This window comes from Herpailurus yagouaroundi, unplaced genomic scaffold, assembly GCF_014898765.1.
Source record: "Herpailurus yagouaroundi ecotype Mexico unplaced genomic scaffold, PumYag 194, whole genome shotgun sequence".
NCBI classification, from domain to species: domain Eukaryota; kingdom Metazoa; phylum Chordata; class Mammalia; order Carnivora; family Felidae; genus Herpailurus; species Herpailurus yagouaroundi.
In genome coordinates, this window is record NW_024412425.1 from 3,004,136 (window position 1) to 3,025,936 (window position 21,801).

The 21,801-nt window shown below is 39.1% G+C and overlaps 1 protein-coding gene and 1 long non-coding RNA gene across 12 annotated transcripts in view; both read right to left on the reverse strand.

Moving 5' to 3' along the window:
• The window catches only part of LOC121011357 (zinc finger protein 30 homolog), a 173,586-nt gene extending 162,808 nt beyond the window's left edge, over positions 1–10,778 (reverse strand). The window contains exons 1-7 of one of the 10 annotated variants that reach the window (XM_040445628.1): positions 10,303–10,442; positions 9,978–10,117; positions 9,715–9,786; positions 7,217–7,315; positions 3,598–3,683; positions 1,336–1,462; positions 256–354 (exon numbers count right to left, since the gene is read on the reverse strand). In XM_040445628.1, the coding sequence (XP_040301562.1) occupies positions 256–354; positions 1,336–1,462; positions 3,598–3,606 (235 nt within the window). In that variant the 5' untranslated portion in view covers positions 3,607–3,683; positions 7,217–7,315; positions 9,715–9,786; positions 9,978–10,117; positions 10,303–10,442. Of the gene's footprint in view, positions 1–255; positions 355–1,335; positions 1,711–3,597; positions 3,684–7,216; positions 7,316–9,714; positions 9,787–9,948; positions 10,118–10,302; positions 10,445–10,510 lie in introns of those variants that run through there. The other 9 variants (XM_040445630.1, XM_040445629.1, XM_040445627.1 and 6 more) reach the window with 9 other exon arrangements.
• A 9,679-nt stretch (positions 10,779–20,457) lies between these two features.
• The window catches only part of LOC121011385 (uncharacterized), a 30,347-nt gene continuing 29,003 nt past the window's right edge, over positions 20,458–21,801 (reverse strand). For both annotated transcript variants that reach the window (XR_005781588.1, XR_005781584.1), the window contains one exon: positions 20,458–21,489. This is a non-coding gene — a long non-coding RNA (uncharacterized LOC121011385). The remainder of the gene's footprint in view (positions 21,490–21,801) is intronic.

Sequence of the window (21,801 nt, forward strand, 5' to 3'; positions counted from 1 at the left end):
TATTTAAAAAAAAGGTTGTCATTATGGAAGAAAGCTTTCCCCTACTGAAATGACAGGGAAATAGAAGTGAAGAAACAAGTAGCAAGCCATAGTACAGATGACATTTCCTTGGTGGCTCATGCTGAGATCTAAGTTTTCTTCCCAGGTTTCAGGTCTTTTCTTCATTACCAGTATCTATGGTGTGCGTTTCCTTCCCAACCAGTAGGCCATGCTATGCCATAACCATGTATCTCTGCCTGATTAGCACTTACTCACCTAGGCTCCTTCTTCTTCTCTCATCCCTCACAACCATCCAGGGTTCTTTCCCTTGCTCTAGTAGGGTAATCACATCTGGCTTAGAAATGGTACACCCTGCTTGAAAAAAACATAAGGGTATGTAACAAAGAATTTATTTGATCAAGCCTGCAGAATGAAATAGAGTAATGGGATTGAAAAAAAACATTCATAATAGTGTTACTTCAGGATCACAAGGAATAACAAGAATAGAAGTAGGAACATTGTCTTATTTAAACTCATACAAACTCTGTCTCTTAAGAGGAAGGAATGATCTTTTTTTTTAAAGAAGAAATAATGATTTGAGAACACTGGTTTTCAAATCCTGGCTCTGCTACCTGGGTCACTATGGCCTTAATTTTCTGTTGTAAAAAAGAAATACTGTATCTAGCCAAAGGACTGTTGTGAGGTTTGATTTAATAAATGTAAAGTGTTTGGATGAGTGTTTAGTACACAGTACACGCTATGCATACTTATTAGGGACTTTTGTTAGATATTTTTGCTATTTTTTGTTCTTTTGCTAAGAGGAAAATAATTAGTTTCTTGCCAGGATATTCATCCAATATCAAATGCAAAATTCATGTATTTTAAACTTTTACGCATAAATCACTTAAAAGGTAATATGTCTGTTGTGGTAAATTCAATGGTCCACTTGAGTTTTAATAAACTGTTGATTCAACCCAGCAACACATATGTTGTATAAGCTTTTTAAATAGATATGCGGAGCCAGATACCTCTGGTCTTCCTACTCACATTCAGGTGAAGTAACAGATAATAGACCATGTATAGCAATAAGAAACCAGATTTCTTTGATAACTGGTTTTTCTATAAGTGTCTCAGAATTTATATCTAGCTGTCATTAAAGAGAAGTAATTATGGAGAAGGCAAAGAAAGACATAAAGGTCACTAAATTATCGGGGAAGCTGAAGGAGCTATTTAAATGCTTAATGGCTGCAGGTGCCTATTCCTAAATACAAAGAAAATATTCAGCTAGCTTCTAGAAAGACAGCCGTGAAATTCAGTCCTATGAATTTCTAAATTATATGACACAGATAAGCTTACCCACTGACACCAAGTTGCTATAGTTCTCTAATATCACATCTCTGTACAAATTCCTCTGATATGAGTTCAGGCATTCCCACTCTTCCTGAGAAAAGTCTACAGCCACATCTCTGAACATCACCAAATGCTGAAATGACAAACCCATGTATTATTTCTAAAATTATTTATTTCTGTAAAGGGCCAATATTTTAAGCTTTGCATGCCACATATGGTCTGTTCCATATCCTTTCCTTTTCCCTTCTTTTTTTAAACAATTCCTTCAAAACATAATTAGCTCAAAGGCTGTATGAAAACAGGCCAAGGGGGGCACATGGGTGGCTCAGTCGGTTAAGTCGGTCCGACTTCGGCTCAGGTCATGATCCTGTGGTTCATGTGTTTGAGCCCTGCATCAGGCTTTGTGCTGACAGTTCAGAGCCTGGAGACTGCTTCAGATTCTGTGTCTCCCTCCCCTCTGCCCTTCCCCTACTCATGCTCAAAAATAAACATTAAAGAAATTTTAAAAAATTTTAAAAAATAAAAATAAAAACAGGCCAAGGGACGAATCTGGCCCATGAGCTGTAGTTTGCCAACCACTGCTAGAGACAAAACTTCCTGTGGGAAGGGGGATACTTCCCTTAATTAAGCACTGTGGGATACTTAATTTTGTTTACTTCTAGATATGTTCATATAAATTAATCACAATTTCACAATTAACTGGAATAGTGATCATAAAAACACTGCTTGCAATGGGCTTAAATGGGCCTAAAAAAATTCTCAATAAATGTGTTTCATTCTAACTCCTTTTCCTTTAAGGATTAGAAAAAAAATTGATGGATTTTTTTCCCCTTCAAATGAACCATAACATTTCTATTTTTAAAAAGTAGAGTTTGGGGGTGCCTGAGTGGCTCAGTCGCTTCAGTGTCTGACTCTTGATTTTGACTCAAGTCAAGATGCCAGGGTCGTAGAATAGAGCCCGTGTTGAGCCCTGCTTTGAGCCATGCTCAGCATGGAGCCTGCTTAAGATTCTTTCTCTCTCTCTCTCTCTTTCTTCCCTCTGCCCTTCTCCCCCACTTGCACTCTCTCTCTCTCAAAAACATAAAAAAATAAATTTAAAAAGTAGAGTTTGTATAACACTAAAAATTTCTTCCAGACCTCTCTTCATCATTGTATCATTAGCATTTTTTGTTATAACAAATACTTTGCTGAATATTTTTAATTTACTAAACAATAGTCCATTTGTGTTAGACTTAGTAATGATTATATTCATATGTTTCTATACTTTTAAATATATTAAGTCATATTTAAAATTTAAGTTATACAAAATCTCTGAAGCTGCAATGTCCAGTATTCTAACTTAGACACATGTAGTTATTGAGCACTTAAATTGTGGCTAGTCCAAATTTAGATGTGCTATAATTATAAAATACATACCTGATATTAAAGACTTTAGAAAGAAAAAAATGTAAAATATAATTTCCATACTGATTACACTTTAAATGGTAACATTTTGACTATATATACTGAATTAAATAAAACATTAACCGTACATGTTACTTTTTACTTTTTTTTAATGAGACTACTAAAAAGTTCAAGATGACATAAGTGCCTTGCATATTATTCTATACTCTTTATGAGATGATATGCTGCCTACTGCACTTAAGGCACTAATTCTTTGGGGTGCCTGGGTGGCTCAGTCAGTTGAGTGTCCAACTCTTGGTTTCAGCTGAAGTCATGATCCCAGGGTTGTGGGATCGAGCCCCACATCAGGCTCCACTCTGAGCATAGAACCTGCTTAAGATTCTCTCTTTCTCCCTCTGTTCTTATCCCCAACTAGTGTGCGCTCTCTCTTTGTATATCTCTAAAATTTTTAAAACAACACCAATTCTATACTTTTACCATGTGACTACTAGACAATTTTAAATTACATAGGTAACTCATATTATAATTCCTTTAGATGGAGCTGCTCTAAAGTGATCTCCAGTACTGAGTCGCAGATCAAACAATTTCCTCTATGGACTTCACTTCTATTTTATCTCTGCTCTAGGCAAAGACTGAACATTTAGGAGATGCTGAATAATTTGGTCAATATACACATGGACATGGATGGAGAAGAGAGAGGCAAACAGAAGGGGCCTGGGCTGCCTGATTCCATCCCTTGCTAGAATGGAAGACTAGGAAGAAGCTGTTGGGTGGGGCTCTATTAAGAAGTTTCAGGATATCTAATGAGAATGTTCACATAACCTGAAAAAAATTACCGTACTTTAAATAGAAACACCAACTTACATGAGCCATGATTTTAGAGTTGCAAGAACTGGTTAGTTTTCCTCAAAGATCACTTGCTGGAGAAGCTGAGTCCATAGAAGCTAGAGCTGGGGGAAGAAGGTAAAGCCATAAGAACAAAATTGCCTCAGAGCTCCCAAATTTTAAAAAGTCATACTACTACTCCCTTCCTACAACCCTCTCCCCCCAGCAACACACAGACAAGTTATAAGAGGTAGGATGTAGTTTAGACAAACAGATGTCCTCAAATCCACAGGAAAATCAGTTGCACAAGGACAGACACACAGCAGAGACTCTCTTGCATGGAAGCACATATTCATATACTTTAGCAGGAGTGTTTCCAGTCAGTCTCCTGCCCCAGGGAGGCTGATCTGGACCTGAGAATGGATTGTCTAGGCCTGTCCTGAGCAGATCCATTTCCCTCCATTCCCACCTTCCCAGCCAAGAAGTGGTTACATCATCTAACCCAGAACTTGTTTCTAAGACTCAGGAATGTGGCTGGGCTCCCTAAACCTAAACATAGAAAATACTATGGACAAGAATTTCCTAAACTTTGCTAGACACTGGAATTACCTGCAGGTCTTTAAAATATACTGATGCCTGGCTCACATCTCTCATTTTTATTTAATTAGTACAGAGTGTGACCTGGGAATCAGGATTTTTAAATTCCCCTCAGATTTTATAAAATTTCTGCCAGGTTATCATAATGAGCAACAAAGTTTGGTAATCAAACTTTGTGTGCATCAGATTCCCCTGGAGGGCTTATTAAAACACAGTTTGCAGGGCCTCACTCTTAGAGTTTGGAATTTAGTAGGTATTTGGGGTTGGGCTTGAGAATTTGCAGTTCTAACAAGTTCCCAAGTGATACTTGATGTTGCTCGTCCAAATGTCACAATTTGAGAAAAACTTGCATAGCCCATGCTAGCGGTCTTTATCATGACAAAACTATACTTGCACACTGGGATCCCTTCCCAGGGGGAGGATGAACTACCATTCGCAGGCCCTCAGAGCTCACCAGTCACTACATATCTGTTCAGAATCATCAATACTACCTGCATGATCTCATTTATCAACCCATCTCTCTTGGAACCCAGGCTGGGGAAAAGTGAACTTGTGAAACCTGACCATGGCTAATTCTCTAGAAAGTAGAAATAACTCATTTGTTAAAACTAACTAATAACTAAGGAAATCCATATTAAAGGAATTGGACTAGATTTGAAAAATTGATAATACTACTTACTACTAAAGTTGTGGGGAAATGGACACTTAAGGTATGATGTAGAATGATGTATGGGAAGTGTTTATAATGGGACCAAAAAAGCTGGAAAGAACCTAAATATCTTTTAGCAGGTTAAATAAATTATTGTGCATTCACACAATGGCACTAAAAACCCATGAAAAATGAGGGTGCCGGGTTAGCTCAGTGAAGAGTATGCAACTCTTGATCTCAGGGTCATGAGTTCAAGCCCCATGTTGGGTGTAGAAATTACTAAAAACATAAGTAAGTAAACTTTAAAAAAGTAAAATAAATTTTAATTAAAAAAATACTAGAAATGAAGGTAAAATTCTTATTTGATATAATGGAAAGATGGTAACTACAAATTGCTGGTAGAAGGTAGGTTAGGAAATAGTTTTATAGTATAATTGTATATTTGGCAGGAAACCTACTTACATAAACATACATGTATATGATGAGGGAGCATAAGGCAAGCTAATACCTCACAAACCCTCCCCTCCTCCCCCTGCCCCCCATGAAGGTGGGATATGTGTGATATTCCTCAGACCCTTCTGGCTGCCCAAGAACAAAGGAAAGGGAAGAAAACAAATGGTTAACTGATAGAGATCACAGTCATGCAGGACATGATTCTCCATCACTTTACATATGTCTTAGTAAATGACAAAAAAAAAAAAAAAAAAAAAAAGAGGGCAATCTTATCAATAACCCAATCTCCAGAAACCTATAGACTCAGTTTCCTGGAGCCCTAACATCACCTTCCTCTCCATAGTGATGTGGGGGACAAAGGCCAAGAAAGAAATGGCAGGTAAAATTAAATTTTATGGTCTACTTCATACTGTAAAGAATCCTTCAGAAATTCAGCCAAACAATTCACAGAGTGTCACCTATATCCCACTTGGTAAAAAGTGTTCCTGTCTCTGAAATGACCATGAAGTGAAAAGCTGGGTAAGTAATAGCACATAGAAAGCCTGTTGAAAGAATTGCTCGGGCAGTTTGAACATTACCACCCAATAACTGATTTCTTAAATAATTTATAAAACATTCATAAAATGGAATACTAAAGTAATCATTAAATGCTAAGTTTTAGAAAACAGTTAAGGAATAGAAAGTATTTTCAAGATACACTGAAAGAAAAAAATCAGTTTACAAAACAATATATGATTAGTTATTTTATTTATTTATTTGTTATTATTTTTTAACATTTATTTATTTTTGAGAGACAGAGCACCAGGTAGGGAGGGGCAGAGAGAGAGGGAGACATAGAATCCAAAGCAGGCTCCAGGCTCTGAGCTGTTAGCACAGGGCCTGACATGGCTCGAACTCGCGAACCATGAGATCATGACTTGAGCCAAAGTCGGACGCTTAACCAACTGAGTAACCCAAGCGCCCCAATATGATTAGTTATTTTAAATCATCAGTATGAAACAGATATCAATAGATGGGGGAAAAAATCTCTATATTTCAATTCTGACATTTTAAAATTAATTTTAATTAAGTCTCTCAATTTAATTTCCATTTCTATCTTAAGAATTGTAATTGCTTGGAAGATTTCTCAAACAAGAAGGGGACTACTGGGATTTTACCTTTCCCCATAGATCCATGATTCAAAAATCCATGAGGACACTGAATGTCTCTTCTAAACTAAGAACTAGAGGGGGACTCCTGGGTGGCTCAGTCGGTTAAGGGCCCAACTCTTAGTTTTGGTTCAGGTCATGATCTCACGGTTTGTGAGACCAAGTTCCACAACAGGGCTCTGTGCTGACAGCAGGGAGCCTGCTTGGGATTCTCCCTCTCCCTCTCTCTCTGCCCCTCCCTCACTAGCACTGTGTCTCTGTCTCTCTCAAAATAAATAAATAAACTTTAAAAAATTAAACTAAGAACTAGAGGTCTTGATTTCTTTTAAATTTTTAATTAGGGTTATACCATTATTCAGAAATAAAATCATACACAAAAATACATGCTTGTAGAAATATTTTGGGAAAATATGCTCTAAATATTAATAGTGATTATTTCTGGATGTTGGGACCATGGATAATTTTATTTCACAAGCCTGCATTAATTCCATCAGAAATATCGTTTTAAAAAGCTATTCTCATTGGAGCGCCTGGGTGGCTCAGTGGGTTAAGTGTCTGACTCTTGATTTTGGCTCAGGTCATGATCTCATGGTTTGTTTGGGGTTCTGCATTGACAGCACAAAGCCTCCTTTCTCCTCCTCCCTCTCTCTGCCCCTCCCCTACTCATGCACGCTCTCTCTCTCTCTCTCTCTCTCTCTCACACACACACACACACAAAGTATTTTTCAAAGCTAAAAATAAATAAATAAAAATTTATAAAAAGCTATTCTCACTAAAAATAATTTTTTAATGATTTGGGAGAATGGGATACCTTATAGTCATTAAGAAAACTGTGATTAGGGGTGTCTGGCTGGCTCAGTCCACAGAGTGAGTGACTCTTGATCTCGGGGCTGTGGGTTCCAACCCTACACTAGATATAGAGATTACTTAGAAAAATAAAATGTTTTTAAAAATTTGTGATTAAATTGGCCTATGTAAGTGGTAAAAACAGGGAAATGAGAGAGAGAGAGAATCCCAAGCAGGCTCTACACTGTCAGTCCAGAGCCCAATGAGGGGCTAGAACCCATGAACCATGAGCCTCCACGCTACCAATTCTTCAATATTGTATTTTGTCAACACCTGAGATCCTTCTGTGAAGGATCACAATGCTTTTCCAAACTAAAGACAGGGGAAAACATGCTTATTTCATAGCATCTGCTCAAATATTTGAGCTTAACTCTACTGGGCTCCAGTTAATACACTAGTTATTAAACCCTTGTAATGTATCTTATAAATTGTTATCTTAGTGTTCAAGATACATATATAACTTAATTTCTTAAAGATTTTTATTCAGAATAAATACTTTTCAATGTTACATTATATACATATATATTTTTCTAATGACTAACTAAATTACTAATAAATAGAATTTTTAGTATCGTATAACATCCCATCACATGGATGGAGTGTGAGTTACTTAACCATTTCCATATTGCTGGATGCTACTTTTTTTTTTTTTTAATATTTTTTTTCAACGTTTATTTATTTTTGGGACAGAGAGAGACAGAGCATGAACGGGGGAGGGGCAGAGAGAGAGGGAGACACAGAATCGGAAACAGGCTCCAGGCTCTGAGCCATCAGCCCAGAGCCTGACGCGGGGCTCGAACTCACGGACCGCAAGATCGTGACCTGGCTGAAGTCGGACGCTTAACCGACTGCGCCACCCAGGCGCCCCTGGATGCTACTTTTATAAAAGATTATAACAAAAGTCATTCCCAGTTATCCCCAACTTCGATTCTACACTAGTAAGAATCAACCTTGTTGGGTCTTCTACAACTTTGATTAGTATCATGAAATGACAGACTTCCTCCCCACCAAATTACCAACAAATATATACAACAATCCTGTACATAATCTTAGATTTTTGTTGGCCTGAAAACCCATAAACACAGTCCAAAGACTTCATGTTAAGAACTCCTCTTTTGGTCCATTTGAGCATGTGATTCATTTTCCTGCTAGCAAGCATCCATCCTAATTAAGCTCACATTTTCATTACTCTTGGGAATACAGAAAACTGATAGAGAATGACTAACAATCATCATTTAATACCAATAGCTAATATTAGTTAAGCAGTCTTCTAATGTGCAGGGTACTCCTCCAAGAGCTTTACAGGTACTAATTCAGGTAATCTTCAAAACCACTCTGCGACATAAATACTATTATAATTCTGATTTAATGGATGAAGAAACTGAGACACAGAAATATTGCTCAAACTCCCTCAGATTTAAGTGGCGGGCAGGATTCAAATTCTCTTAACCTAGGTTCAAAATCCTTTTATTTTTTATATATTTTTAATGTTTATTTATTTTGAGAGAGGCAGAGAGCCAGCAGGGGAGGGGTAGAGAGAGAGACAAAGAATCCAAAGCAGGCTCTAGGCTCCGAGGTGTCAGTACAGAGCCCGCCACTGGGCTGGAACTCTCTGACCGCAAGATCATGACCTGAGCCGAAGTCCCATGCTTAACCGACTGAGCCACCCAGGCGCACCCCTAGCTTCAAAATTCTTAAATACCTTATACACCTCAGTCTATCGAATAACATGCCCTAAATAAACTTATGCTACAAACTCTCAGTCATAAGTAAACTCTGAAGACCTAATGTACAACATGGTTACTATAAATAATGATAATGTATTATAGGCTTGAAATTTGCCACAAGAGTAGATCTTAAGTATTCTCTCACCACTCACCATAGTTATTTACACAAAAGTAACTATGGGAGGTGATGGATGTTAGTCTGACGGTGGTAATCATTCCATTCCACAATGTATACATATACTGAAACATGTATATATTTATGCGTTAAACATATACCATTTTGTATTTGTCAAAAATAAGCAAAATAAACTCATGCTACCAAATCTCTACCACATCTGGCAGTTACCAAAAATCTCCAATGGCGGAGTCTCTTGGAAAAAAATTCCCACCCCTACTCTGGAATCAATCATTGAAGATATCTAAACAAACCCTGAACTACTCCTTAACAAATCACAGTCGAAAACAAAGCATGAACTTTCACTTCCAAAAGGGGCATTTCCATAATCAGAATATATAGCATATGGTTAAACTAAACGTAGAACTGTATTAGACGGGCACTAAGAAGTGTTATCTATTAATTAGGTCCTCTGCCATTAACTAGGTAAGGAAATCTTAAAGCACAAATCAATGAATAGATCATTCTTAAGCAGCACATTCCAAGGGAAGAAAATTTAAAAAGCCCAGTGTCCATAAAATCAAATCATTTCACGGAAACAAAGAATCAGCACAAACTCACACAGAACCTGGCTTTTAGAGGCGCGGCAGCGATTCGTTTCACTTCGAAGGCCTTCTCTGGAGACTGGCAGGGCTAGGGAAGCAAAGTGTTCATTACACCCCAGGCTTTTCTTAGTCCGTCAAAACCCACCCGCTCTGCCCCTTGCCTATCGCCACAGGCATGCACAAACAGAAACCAGAGGCAAACCAGGAAAGGTTTGCGGTCACCCGAGTCCGGGTTCGCGGCTCTGGGTACCCAATAGCTTGGTCGTCGCTACTGCTCACCGCCTGGGACGGCCCACTGCGTCTTCTTCGGTCCAAGGGGTCGTTCCGTCCCCACAGGCCAGCCCTGAATCTGGTTCCAGCGCTCTGCAGGGGACCTTTATTCTGGGGCTCCACCTCCGACTTCCCTCTTACAGCCAGGCCTGGGTGGTAGAGAAGACCGAGGTGAGTAGGACCGCAGGGTCTCGCATTGCAGAACAGGCCGCGCCCACATACCCGGCCCAGCGGCGCTACTGGCGCACGAATTTAAACCCAAGCCGTCCGTGTCTCTGACTGCAAGCCCTCACTCGGTAAGAATCGCACAGTAGCCCGAGGCCCCAGGACCCACCCCGGGTCGGGTCCGCGGAATCTAGTCCTTCAGAAAAGCAGTCCGCGCACTCCGGCCGCCACTGGCTCTGAGGACCGCCCAGCCCTCAAGTCTACTGTGTCGGGCTTCTAGAGTGCCTATCTCGGCACGAGTGCGCAAGCGCGCAGGGGGCGGGGGAGGGGCCTCGGCTCTTCAGAAGCGCTCGCGGGGGGAAATGGGGCCAGATTACCGCGGCTGGCCTGCGGAATGGAGAAGCATAGTTCTGCAGGGCCAGGACTCCTCAGGCCCGTAATGGTGACTCTGTGAGTGATCGGTGCTACCAAGGGTAATCCGAGCCTGCTCCCTTTTTGGAACAGTAGTCCAAAATCACAAAAGCTACGTATTCTGGCTTTCCTCTTTCGGTTCTCGGCTCCGCCCTCGGTTTGAACCGCGAGCACCGCACCGCCCTCAAGAGAAGCGTGGAGGCTCCGGGGAGTTGCAGTTTCCGTTCCGAGTACGCAGGCGCTGGGGTGGGGTGGGGGGCGAACCCTGTCCTCTACTGAGGTCAGGGAGCCTCTTGGAGCCACAATCGCTGGAGGGTAGGGGAAGGGAAAGGGGTGCAGGTAAGAAAGGTTGGAGCCAGGAGCCCGGCTTGGGCCTGGGTATCCAGATCTCTAGGCTCGTAACGGGGACCCTGACTGATACCCAGTGCCCTGTGTGTGGTTCACGTGGAGCTTCCTGAGGGACTGGCGTGGTACCGCCAAGTGCCTGAGAGTGTAATTGCAGACTGGGTTGTGTTTTTTCCTACATGGAGCGATTTCCCCGCATATGTCATTCTTTGGATGTAAGACTGAGAAAGCGCCACAGAGAACACTGTGTGCATGATTGTGCTTGACTAGGGATCTCTGAAGTCTCTGTGGTTTGTAGCATTAAGAAACAAATTCAATTGGCTAGATCTAATCGGCTTTATTTAACTCTTCATGAGTTGGCAGCATCCCTTCTAGTAAATAGACATTCCTAGGAATTTTACAGAATGGAAGGATTTCCAGGCAGGATGATGGGGCAAGGAAATTATTAGCAAAAGAAAAGACAGGGTTGTTTCAGGCCAGGTCATCTTTTTGAGGGAAGAGAATAGGCAGGAGTCTTACTTTGCAGATTACTAGTGCTGTTCAGGAAATTTCAGGTTGACTGTTTAAAGGTCACATTTATGGGAGTGGTTGGAGCTGCAACTGTTGATTAATTAAAATTGTTAATCTTGGTTTGCTCTCTAAGGGTAAAATGACTCCATCTGGAGCTGGTTTCTTTTATTGTAACAATGAAGTGCCTCACATTGTGTGTATCCTTGAAGATGGCTGTGCTGTGAAGGTAACCAGAGTATGTCACCTCTATATATGCCTCTTGGACAAAAAAAATTATTTTGAGCTGAAAGCAATTTAGAAGCATGAAAGTCAGGAAAGCTCTCTCTGCCCTCCCCCATTTCTGCCTAAATGAAGGGTATAAATTCTCATTTTATACCCTGTTTGAGTTTTATACCCTGTTGTTGAGTTTGTTGAGTTGTTTGAGACAGCTCTAGATTCTTAGCCCATAGATGGTACCAAAGGAATCTGCAAATAGATTTTACTCCCATTAGTTTCCTTTCACAGACTTCCATACTTGGGATTCTAAAACTGCTTTTCTTTATCCTGTCATTTCTCTACAGTCATATTATTTGTTAAAGATGCTGTATAAGCTAGAGTGCTAAGCCACCACTTTTGAGTTACTCGTTTTCTCCCATAAGACATGTGCACACATGTTAATAAATTGTTTATGTCTTCTGTTAATCTGTCTTTTTTGTTGCAGAGCCCTAGCAGAGAACCTAAGATGAGTAGAGGTAAAATATTTTCTCCCAGAAGCCCCATTGTGTGTTATTTCTGGCACGGTTTTGATAGGCCTGTACTTCTGGTTCTTGCTTTGCATGGATACCATGTTTGTGGGTTAGGGGAGCAGAATTTGCCACCCAAAATGTGTCTCTTTAGCATAAGGATTATTATAGGCTGATTATTTTTTTAAGGAACTGCAAACACAGAAGCTCTGGAACTGAGTACAAGTTACCTTTTTGTAAGAAACATTTACATTTGTAAGGGAAATCTCTATTTTTAAGGGTGTCTCCCTCACTGTAACAAGAAGACGGTACCTAAATCTCTAGAGTGTTATCCCTGGAGAAGGCATGGACTTAAATCTGCATAACAACCTTATCCTTATTTAATATGCTTTTCCTGGTAACCTCCCATAACTGACCCTCCACCCCAACATCTTTTGTCTTTAACTGAAGATGGTAATTAAGGTGACGGCTTTGGCCATTTCAGGGAGCCACGCAGTTTTCCTAGGTCTCTCCCTTGTATACAGGAAGTATACGTTTTATTAAACTTTTATCTTCTGTTAATTTATGGTGTGTTGGTTTAACTCTTAGATCAGCCAGAAGAATCTTGAAGGGCAAAGGATAATCCTTCCTCCCCAGCATGGATCACTGTGTTACTAGGTTCTGGGATTTTGATGGTCAGCATCTTGGCCACTAAGTGTGCTCTCAAGAATGTGGTGCTATGGCATTTAAGTGAGTAAAATAATTATAGGCACAAAAATACTGGAAATGAGCATGTAAAATTATCATTATTTATGAGTATAAGATGTAGGAGTATATAATCAGGAAGTTGAAATTAATAGGACTTCATAAAACAAAAGAAGGGCGCTTTATTTTCTCTTATAAATGTACTTGCAATATTCATCTGCATATGAGGTTTTTTTTGTTTTTGTTTTTAACTGCACTTAGATGAAATCTTGGATGAATTCAATGTTTTCAATCACTCTTGGATAATAAAAGTTTCTTTGAACACCTTTAGTTAAAAGATCAGTCTTGGGGTGCCTGGGCGGCTCAGTCAGTTGAGTGTCTGACCTTGATTTTGGCTCAGGTCATAATCTCACAGTTTGTGAGATTGAGCCCCACGTTGGGCTCTGCACTGACAGCATGAAGCCTGCTTGGTATTCTCTCTCTGCTCCTCTTTCACTCATGCACTTGGTCTCTCTCTCACTCTCTCAAAATAAATAAATAAACATTAAAAAAAGATCAGTCTTATTTTTAGCAGTTAAAAATGTCTTTTTTAATAAAAATGTCAGTGTAATAATCAATATTTCATTTAAAGCAAAAAACTTACACCTTTTTCTTTCTCCTTGACCACCTCCAAATATAATTATATCTCAAAGTCAATATGTGGTACTTATATACTAATTATGTAAATTATTTTTTATTCAAAATCAGGTAGATTTTCTAGCTTTTTTTGTTTATTAAGGATTTCATTAGTTTTCTTTGTACCTGTTCTTAGTTTTTATAGATGTTCCACGTTTATGTTAAATATCCACAGATGATTTTTTTAAATTGTTCAAATATCCAATTAGAGGGGTGCCTGGGTGGCTCAGTTGGGTAAGCATCTGACTCTTGATTTTGGCTCAGATCATGATTTCACAGTTCGTGAGATCAAGCCCCACATTGGGCTCTCCGCTGAGAGCACAGAGCCTGCTTGAAATCCCCCCCTGCCCCTCTCCCCCTCAAAATAACTAAATAAACCTTTTTTAAAAAACCAACAACAAATATCCCATTAGAATCTCTCAGTCTACCATTCTGGGGCTCCAGTTGGACTCTACAGTTGTCATGAAGCTCACTTTCATTGTTTTCCTGAATCGGATTACTGTTTCCTGGAATCAAGTTAATTTTTCATTTTCATTAAGGTTCATTAAGGTTCTTTTTCAATAGCTTCCTTTAGATGCACGTGTTAGAGTTAAATTTTTTAGTTCTTTCATGTTTGAAAATGTCTTTATTCTACTCTCACACTTCTCCAGTATTCAAAATTTGGAAACATCACCTCAAGTCTTCTGGTAGCTTATGTTGTCAAATCTAATACTAGTTGCTTTCCATTCCTGTATATGTAACTTTATGTCCCCCTCCCCATTCAGATACTTATTGTTATTTATATCTCCAGTGTACTGAAATGTCCTAACTTATGGTATGGATTTTCAAACATTTTTTATGCTAGGTGAGAATTTTAGTCTTTAGACTCCAGATCTGAGAATATTTCTTATATTTTTGTTTTTGGACAAACATTTTTAAGTTTTTAAAAAACGTTTATTTATTTTTGAGAGAGAGACAGACAGATGCAGGGGTGTGGAGAGGGGCAGAGGGAGAGAGGGAAAGATTCCCAAGCAGGCTCCACACTCAGTGCAGAGTCAGACACGGGGCTTGATCTCATGACCATGAGATCATGACCTGAGCTGAAATCAAGAGTCAGACGTTCAACTAACTGAGCCACCCAGGCACCCCTATTTTAGATTTTTAATTCCTGGGATTTGTATTTGCTGGAAGGACTATTCATGAGTTGTGCCTAATTTTTCCTTTTTCATAGGTTTCTCTTATTATATATGGATGCAGTATAATTTTCTATCAGGGTAGTTACAGTTGTTCAAAGTTTTCTTCTCCATTTTTGTCTTTTATGTCCAAATCAAATTCTTTTTGCAAAAAAAACCTTGAATTGTTTAATTTACATGGGATCCTTTCCTGAAATGTGTGGTAATCCTTGCCTCCAGTCAAGAGGTAAAGTTTCTCAACTGGCAGATATTAGAGCCAGCCTTTTTACTGGAAGACTGCCAGAGAGCTCTGTTCTCTGTTCTTTCTGCTCTGTTTAGAGCAGAAAACATGTCCAGTCTCCTGAGTTACTGGTGTTTGGGGCTAGGATAAGGAAGGTCCTTAGTGGCCTGATTTTTCACTCAGGCAGCCTGTGCCTCAATCCTGTCTTCTTTTGTGCAGTTGTACATCCTTTCTAGGTCAGTTTATCCAGCGATCAAACCCTATGTGCAGTGTATTTGATTACATAAAAGAGGAAAAGTAAAGGGGGAGAGCAAACAGTTTGTGCACAAATTTTCAACCAAACTGTTTCCAGGTACATACCTCTCCAGGTTTATCATCTTTACCAGAATATAGGACTCAGCAGCCAACAGGGTCTAACTGACATTTATAGAACATTTGTTCCAACAGCAGCCAAAAACACATTGTTTACAAATATTCATGGAGCATATAATAAGATATGGCAAATGCATGGCCATAAAGTAAACCTCAAAGTACTTAAAAGAATTGGGGCATGTGGTGGCCCAGTTAGTTAAGCATCCAACTCTTGATTTTGCCTCAGGTCATGATCTCATGGTTCATGAGATTGAGCCCCACAATGAGCTCTGTGCTAACAGCTTGGAGGCTGCCTGGAATTCTCTCTTTCCCTCTCTTTCTTTCCCCCTCCTTCGCTTATGTGTGCTCTTTCTCTCTCAAAATAAGCATTTTAATTTTTTTTTTTTTAACGTTTATTTATTTTTTGGGACAGAGAGAGACAGAGCATGAACGGGGGAGGGGCAGAGAGAGAGGGAGGCACAGAATCGGAAACAGGCTCCAGGCTCTGAGCCATCAGCCCAGAGCCCGACGCGGGGCTCGAACTCACGGACCGCGAGATCGTGACCTGGCTGAAGTCGGACGCTTAACCGACTGCGCCACCCAGGCGCCCCAAAATAAGCATTTTAAAAAATGTTTAAAAAGACTTGAAACCAATTCTTTTGGACATTCTCTGACCACAATGGAATCAAACTAGAAATCAGTAACAGAAGGCAGGAAAATCTCCAAACACTTAGAAACTAAACAACACTCTTCTAAATAAACTGTGGGTCAAAGAGGAAACCTTAAGGGAAATTAGAAAATTACATTAAGTTGAATGAAAATACAACATATCAAAATTTGTGGGACACAGCTAAAGCAGTGCTATGGGGAACTTTTTAGCACTAAGTGAATACATTAGAAAGAAAGAAGAGTCCCAAATCAATAATCTAATTAAGCTTCCACTTCAAGAACCGAAGGGGAAAAAAAGCAATATAAACAAAGCAAGCAGGAGGAAGAAAGTATTAAAGAGCAAAAATTTAAAAATGAACCTTATACGAAGATCAATTCAAAAAGGATCACAGACTTAAACATTAAAAGTATAAAACTTGTAGGAAGAAACATAGGACAAAATCTTTAGGTTCGAGGTTGAGGTAGAGTACTTAGGCCTGATACCAAAAACATAATCCATAAAAGGAAAACTGAAAACTTGGGCTTCATTAAAAGTAAAGTATTTGGTTGTGAAAGTCCACATTTAAAGGTTGAAAAGACAAGACATAGTCTAGGAGAAAATATTTGTAAACCACATATCCAAAAAAGGGCTAGTATGTAGAATGGATACGTAGATTAGCTTGAATGTGGTGACATTTCATAGTGTATGCATATGCCAAGCCGTCATTTTAATATTCAGTTACACCTCAATAAAAATGGGGGTGGAGGACAGAATGAAAAGGTCTCATATAGCTCTCATTGGAGTGTCAAAAGGAAACAACAAATGAAAAAAGGCAGTATCTAAAGAGATCATGAATGCAAAGTTTCCAGAATTGAAGAAAACTATGAGTCCACACATCTAGGAAGCACAGTACATCCTAGGTGAGATGAATGAGACAAAAAAGATGCATACTTAAATATATTATTAAAAACAGCAACAAGAACAACTTGAGAATACAAAAGACAAAATTAAAAGCACCTAAGCTAAAAGCATTAAAAACAGAGTACCTACAAAATTATTGCAGTTAGAAAACAGCAGACCTCCCAACAGCAACAACGGAAGCCAGAGACAGAATCATATCTTTATCATGTTTTTAAATTTAATTTAATTTTTTAAATTTACATCCAAATTAGCATACAGTGCAACAATGATTTCAGAAATAGATTCCTTAGTGCCCCTTACCCATTTAGCCCATCCCCCCTCCCACACCCCCTCCAGTAACCCTCACTTTTTTCTCCATATTTATGAGTCTCTTCTGTTTTGTCCCCCTCCCTGTTTTTATATTATTTTTGTTTCCCTTCCCTTATGTTCATCTGTTTTGTCTCTTAAAGTCCTCCTATGAGTGAAGTCCTATGATTTTTGTCTTTCTCTGACTAATTTCACTTAGCATAATACCCTCCAGTTCCATCCACGTAGTTGCAAATAGCAAGATTTCATTTTTTTTTTTTTACATTTATTTATTTTTGAGAAACAGAGTGAGACAAAGCATGAGCAGGGGAGGGACAGAGAGAGAAGGAGACACAGAATCTGAAGCAGGCTTCAGGCTCTGAGGAAGCACAAAGCCTGATGCGGGGCTCGAACCCACAAACCATGAGCTCATGACCTGAGCTGAAGTCGGGTGCTCAACCAACTGAGTCACCCAGGCGCCCCGATTTCATTCTTTTTGATTGCCAAGTAATACTCCGTTGTATATATATACCACATCTTCTTTATCCATTCATCCATTGTTGGACATCTGGGCTCTTTCCATACTTTGGCTATTGTTGATAGTGCTGCTATAAACACTGGGGTGCATGTGTCCCTCCAAAACAGCACACCTGTATCCCTTGGATAAATACCTAGTAGTGCAGTTGCTGGGTCGTAGGGTAGTTCTATTTTTAGTTTTTTGAAGAACCTCCATACTCTTTTCCAGAGTGGCTGCACCAGCTTGCATTCCCACAGAATCATATCTTTAAAGAGTTGAGGGTTAAAGCCCATAACTGGGCATCTAGGAAGTGAGTCTTTCAAGAATGATGATAAAATATTTACAGATTAAAACAAGAGTTTACTACCAAGAGATATCGTTAAATGAACCTCAAAAGGATACACTTCAGGAAGAATGAAAATGATCCCAGAGGGACAATCTAGTGTGCAACAAAGAGTGGTGAACACAACAATGGTAAACATGTATGTGAATAAAAACTAACTTTACAGAAGCATTAATTAACATAATACCATCTAATTGGCAGTATTAAAAGGAAAAAACAAGTGGACTTCCACTCTAACCATGATGGAGTATTAAGGACCAGATTTACCTTTGTTGCCTTTAACAAATGAAAAACTAGAAAAAATAAATAAAGCAACATTTAAAAACAGGCGAAGCAGGAGAATAATCCCTGAGAGAAGGAGAAAAGGGAAGCCTTGTGGTTGCCCTAGAGTACTTCCAGTAGAGACTTTTGCAAGCCACAGCACAGGAAAGGGTAAACTAAATAGTCTCCCATGAACTGAAAAGAGCTGACAATTCAGGAAGGCCAAAGTGGCTAGAATTCCAAGCAATTATACATTTGATAGAATTCATACAGAGAGATCACATGTACCATTTTTCCAACTTTCCCCAATTCTAACATCTTGCAAACCCCATAATAGAATACCACAATACCCAGGTATTGACACTGATAATAGTGAAGATACTGAACATTTGCATCATGCAAGGATCACTAATGTTGCATTTTTAGAACCACACCCACTCTTCTCTGTTACCATTACCTCTTCCATACCTGCAACCACTAATCTGTTCTCTATTTCTAAAATATTGTCATTTTAGAAATGTTATATAGGTGGGATTATACAGAATGTAATCTTTTAGGATTGGATTTTTTTTTTCCATTCAGCATGATTCTCAGGATACTCATCCAGGTTGTTGTGTATAGCAATAGTTCTTTTTCTTTTCTATTATTTTCCTTCTTTCTTTTTTATATCTGAATAGCTTTCCATGATATGGATCAGCTTCAGTTAGTTTACTCTTTGAGGGAATCTGGGTTGTTTTTGGGCCTTGGCTGTTACAAATACAGCTGTTACAAATATTTGTTTACAAGTTTTTATGTAAACATGGTTTACATTTCTGTTGAGGAAACACCCAAAGAGCCTTAATTGCTGGGTCATATGGTAGTTACATGTTTAGTTGTGGGTTTTTTTTTAATATATAAAGTTGATTCATTTTAAGAGAGAGAGAAAGAGTGCACATGTGTGAGAGAGAGCGGGGGAGGGACAGAGAGGAAAAGAGAGAATCTGAAGCAGGCTCCATGCTGTCAATGCAGACCCCAACATGGGGCTCGAACCCACAAACCATGAAATCATGACCTGAGCCAAAAACCAAGAGTTGGGTGCTTAACTGACTGAGCCACCCAAGTGCCCCACCATGTTTAGTTTTTAAGAAATCACCAAACTTATGGTAATAGCAATGGCTGTACTATTTTACTTTACCAGTAGCAATATATTAGTGATTCAGTTTCTCTGCATTCTTGCCAGCATTTGGTATTGTTACTCTTTTTCATTTTAGCCATTCTAAAGTGAAATGATAGTAGTGATAGCTCACTGAGGTTTTAATCTGCATATCTCTCATGGCTAATGATGTTGAACATCCTTTCATGTGTGCTTATTTGGCATGTGTATATCCTCAGTTAAATGTACCCTTGTCTCTTATGCATGTTTTCTAATGGGATTGGTTTTTTTTTTTAATTTTTTGAGCTTTGAGAGTTCTGTTTGTAATTTAAAAATTTACTTTAACAAAATTCCTCCAAAATTACAAAAGTAACACTCATTCTACTGTTGAAAACATTATAAAGAAATAAATATTATCCCATATATTCTTCCTTTCCCCACCAGTCTTGAATTTCACCTTCTTTTTCTGCACCCTCTGCAGTATTGGATGCTAATTACATTTTGTCAATTAGATGGGTAAAACATGCTTTCTTAACTGTTGCTTCAATTTGTATTTCTTTGAAAACTAATAAGGTTAAGTGTGTTTGTGCATGCGTGCATGTGCTTGTATGTGTATGTATTCACGTAAGTAGCTTCCTCCTCCCATCTAAAGTTTCACTTTTCACTGTTTCAGTTATCTGTGGTCAACCACATCTGCCTGGAAGCAGATGATCCTCCTGACATACCATGAAAAAGTCAATCAATAGTAGCCTAGTGCTTTGTCATAGTACTTATGTCATTCACTTCACTTCATCTCATCACACAGGCATTTATCATGTCACATCACAAGAAGGCGGCTATCATAGTACAGTAATATATTGAGAGAAACCATATTTACGATTTTATACTGTATGTTATTATAATTGTTCTATTTTATTATTAGTTATTATTGTTAATCTCTAACTATGCCTAATTTGTAAGTTAAACTTTACCATAGGTATATATGTATAGGAAAAACATAGCACATATAGAGTTTGCACTTTGAGGCATCCCCTGAGGGTCTTGGAATGTATGTCCCATGGACAAGGGGGTGACTACTACTTGTAAATAAGCAATTCTGTGAATATAATGAAAGCACATCCAGGGAGTTAAGACCAGCATATATTCTTTACTGTAATTTCCAAATTATGATATTTCTAAGTCTAGAAATTAAATGTGGAAAAACAGGAATGGAAATGTGACATCTTACTGGTAAAATCTGAAGAGAGTTGGGCTTCTATTCACGAGCTGTATTTTCATTGTCCTTTTATTGATGCTGATAGAGATCTCTGTTTCTCTTTGGTGAACCTTCAGGTTGAATCTTCTTTGTCAGAGGTGGAAATCAAAAGATATAATGTTTTGGATACTCTTGTGCTTTATCAATTTATTTCCTAGCAAATCTATCCTTCCTTGACTTGCTTTGCAGTATTGGAGCTGAGCCATGTAAACATTCCCTACTGACAGCTGGGCTAGTGTTAAGCTTTTTACTAGATGGGAGTGGAGAGACACTGCATGAAAGTGGGGCTTTTCTTCCTGGTTCTGAAACACTTTTCAATTCTTACTCGGATGATGAACCATAGCCAGCAGGATACATGTGGGATACACAATCTCTTGTGAGTTCTGATAGCACTCACAGGCGGCTGGGCTATCCAGTGGCATTCATCATTCTGAGAGCTTCACTGGCACCCTCCCATGCCCCTCCTTCCTTTCAGGAGGCTTCCTTGCACATTTGACAGCACCTTCTGTCTTCTTGAATACGTGACGTTTTATTTAGAGTAGCCTATTTGACAACCTTTTCCATGAATTCTATCGGCTGTATAATTTCTTGGAATTCTAGCCACTTCGGCCTTCCTGAATTCTCAACTCTTATCTTTTCAGTTCAGGAAGACTGTTTACTTTACCCTTTCCTCTGCTGTGGCTTGCAAAAGTCTCTACAGGAAGTACACTAGGACAGTCGCAGGACTTCCCTCCTTTTCTCCTTCTCTCAGGGATTTTTCCCCTGCTTTGCCTGTTTTCAAATGTTTTTTTACTTATTTTTTCCTGTTTTTCATTTGTTGAATGAAGCAGCAAAGGTAAATCTGGTCCTTGTGACTCCATCATGGTTGGAGTGGAAGTCCATTTCCGTGTTTTCCTTTTGATACTGCCAATTAGATAGTATTGTGTTAATTAATATTTTCCAAAAGTTAGTTTTTTTTTTTTTTTAATTTTTTTTTTCAACATTTATTTATTTTTGGGACAGAGAGAGACAGAGCATGAACGGGGGAGGGGCAGAGAGAGAGGGAGACACAGAATCGGAAACAGGCTCCAGGCTCTGAGCCATCAGCCCGGAGCCCGATACGGGGCTCGAACTCACGGACCGCGAGATCGTGACCTGGCTGAAGTCGGACGCTTAACCGACTGCGCCACCCAGGCGCCCCAAAAAGTTAGTTTTTATTCACATACGTGTTTACCA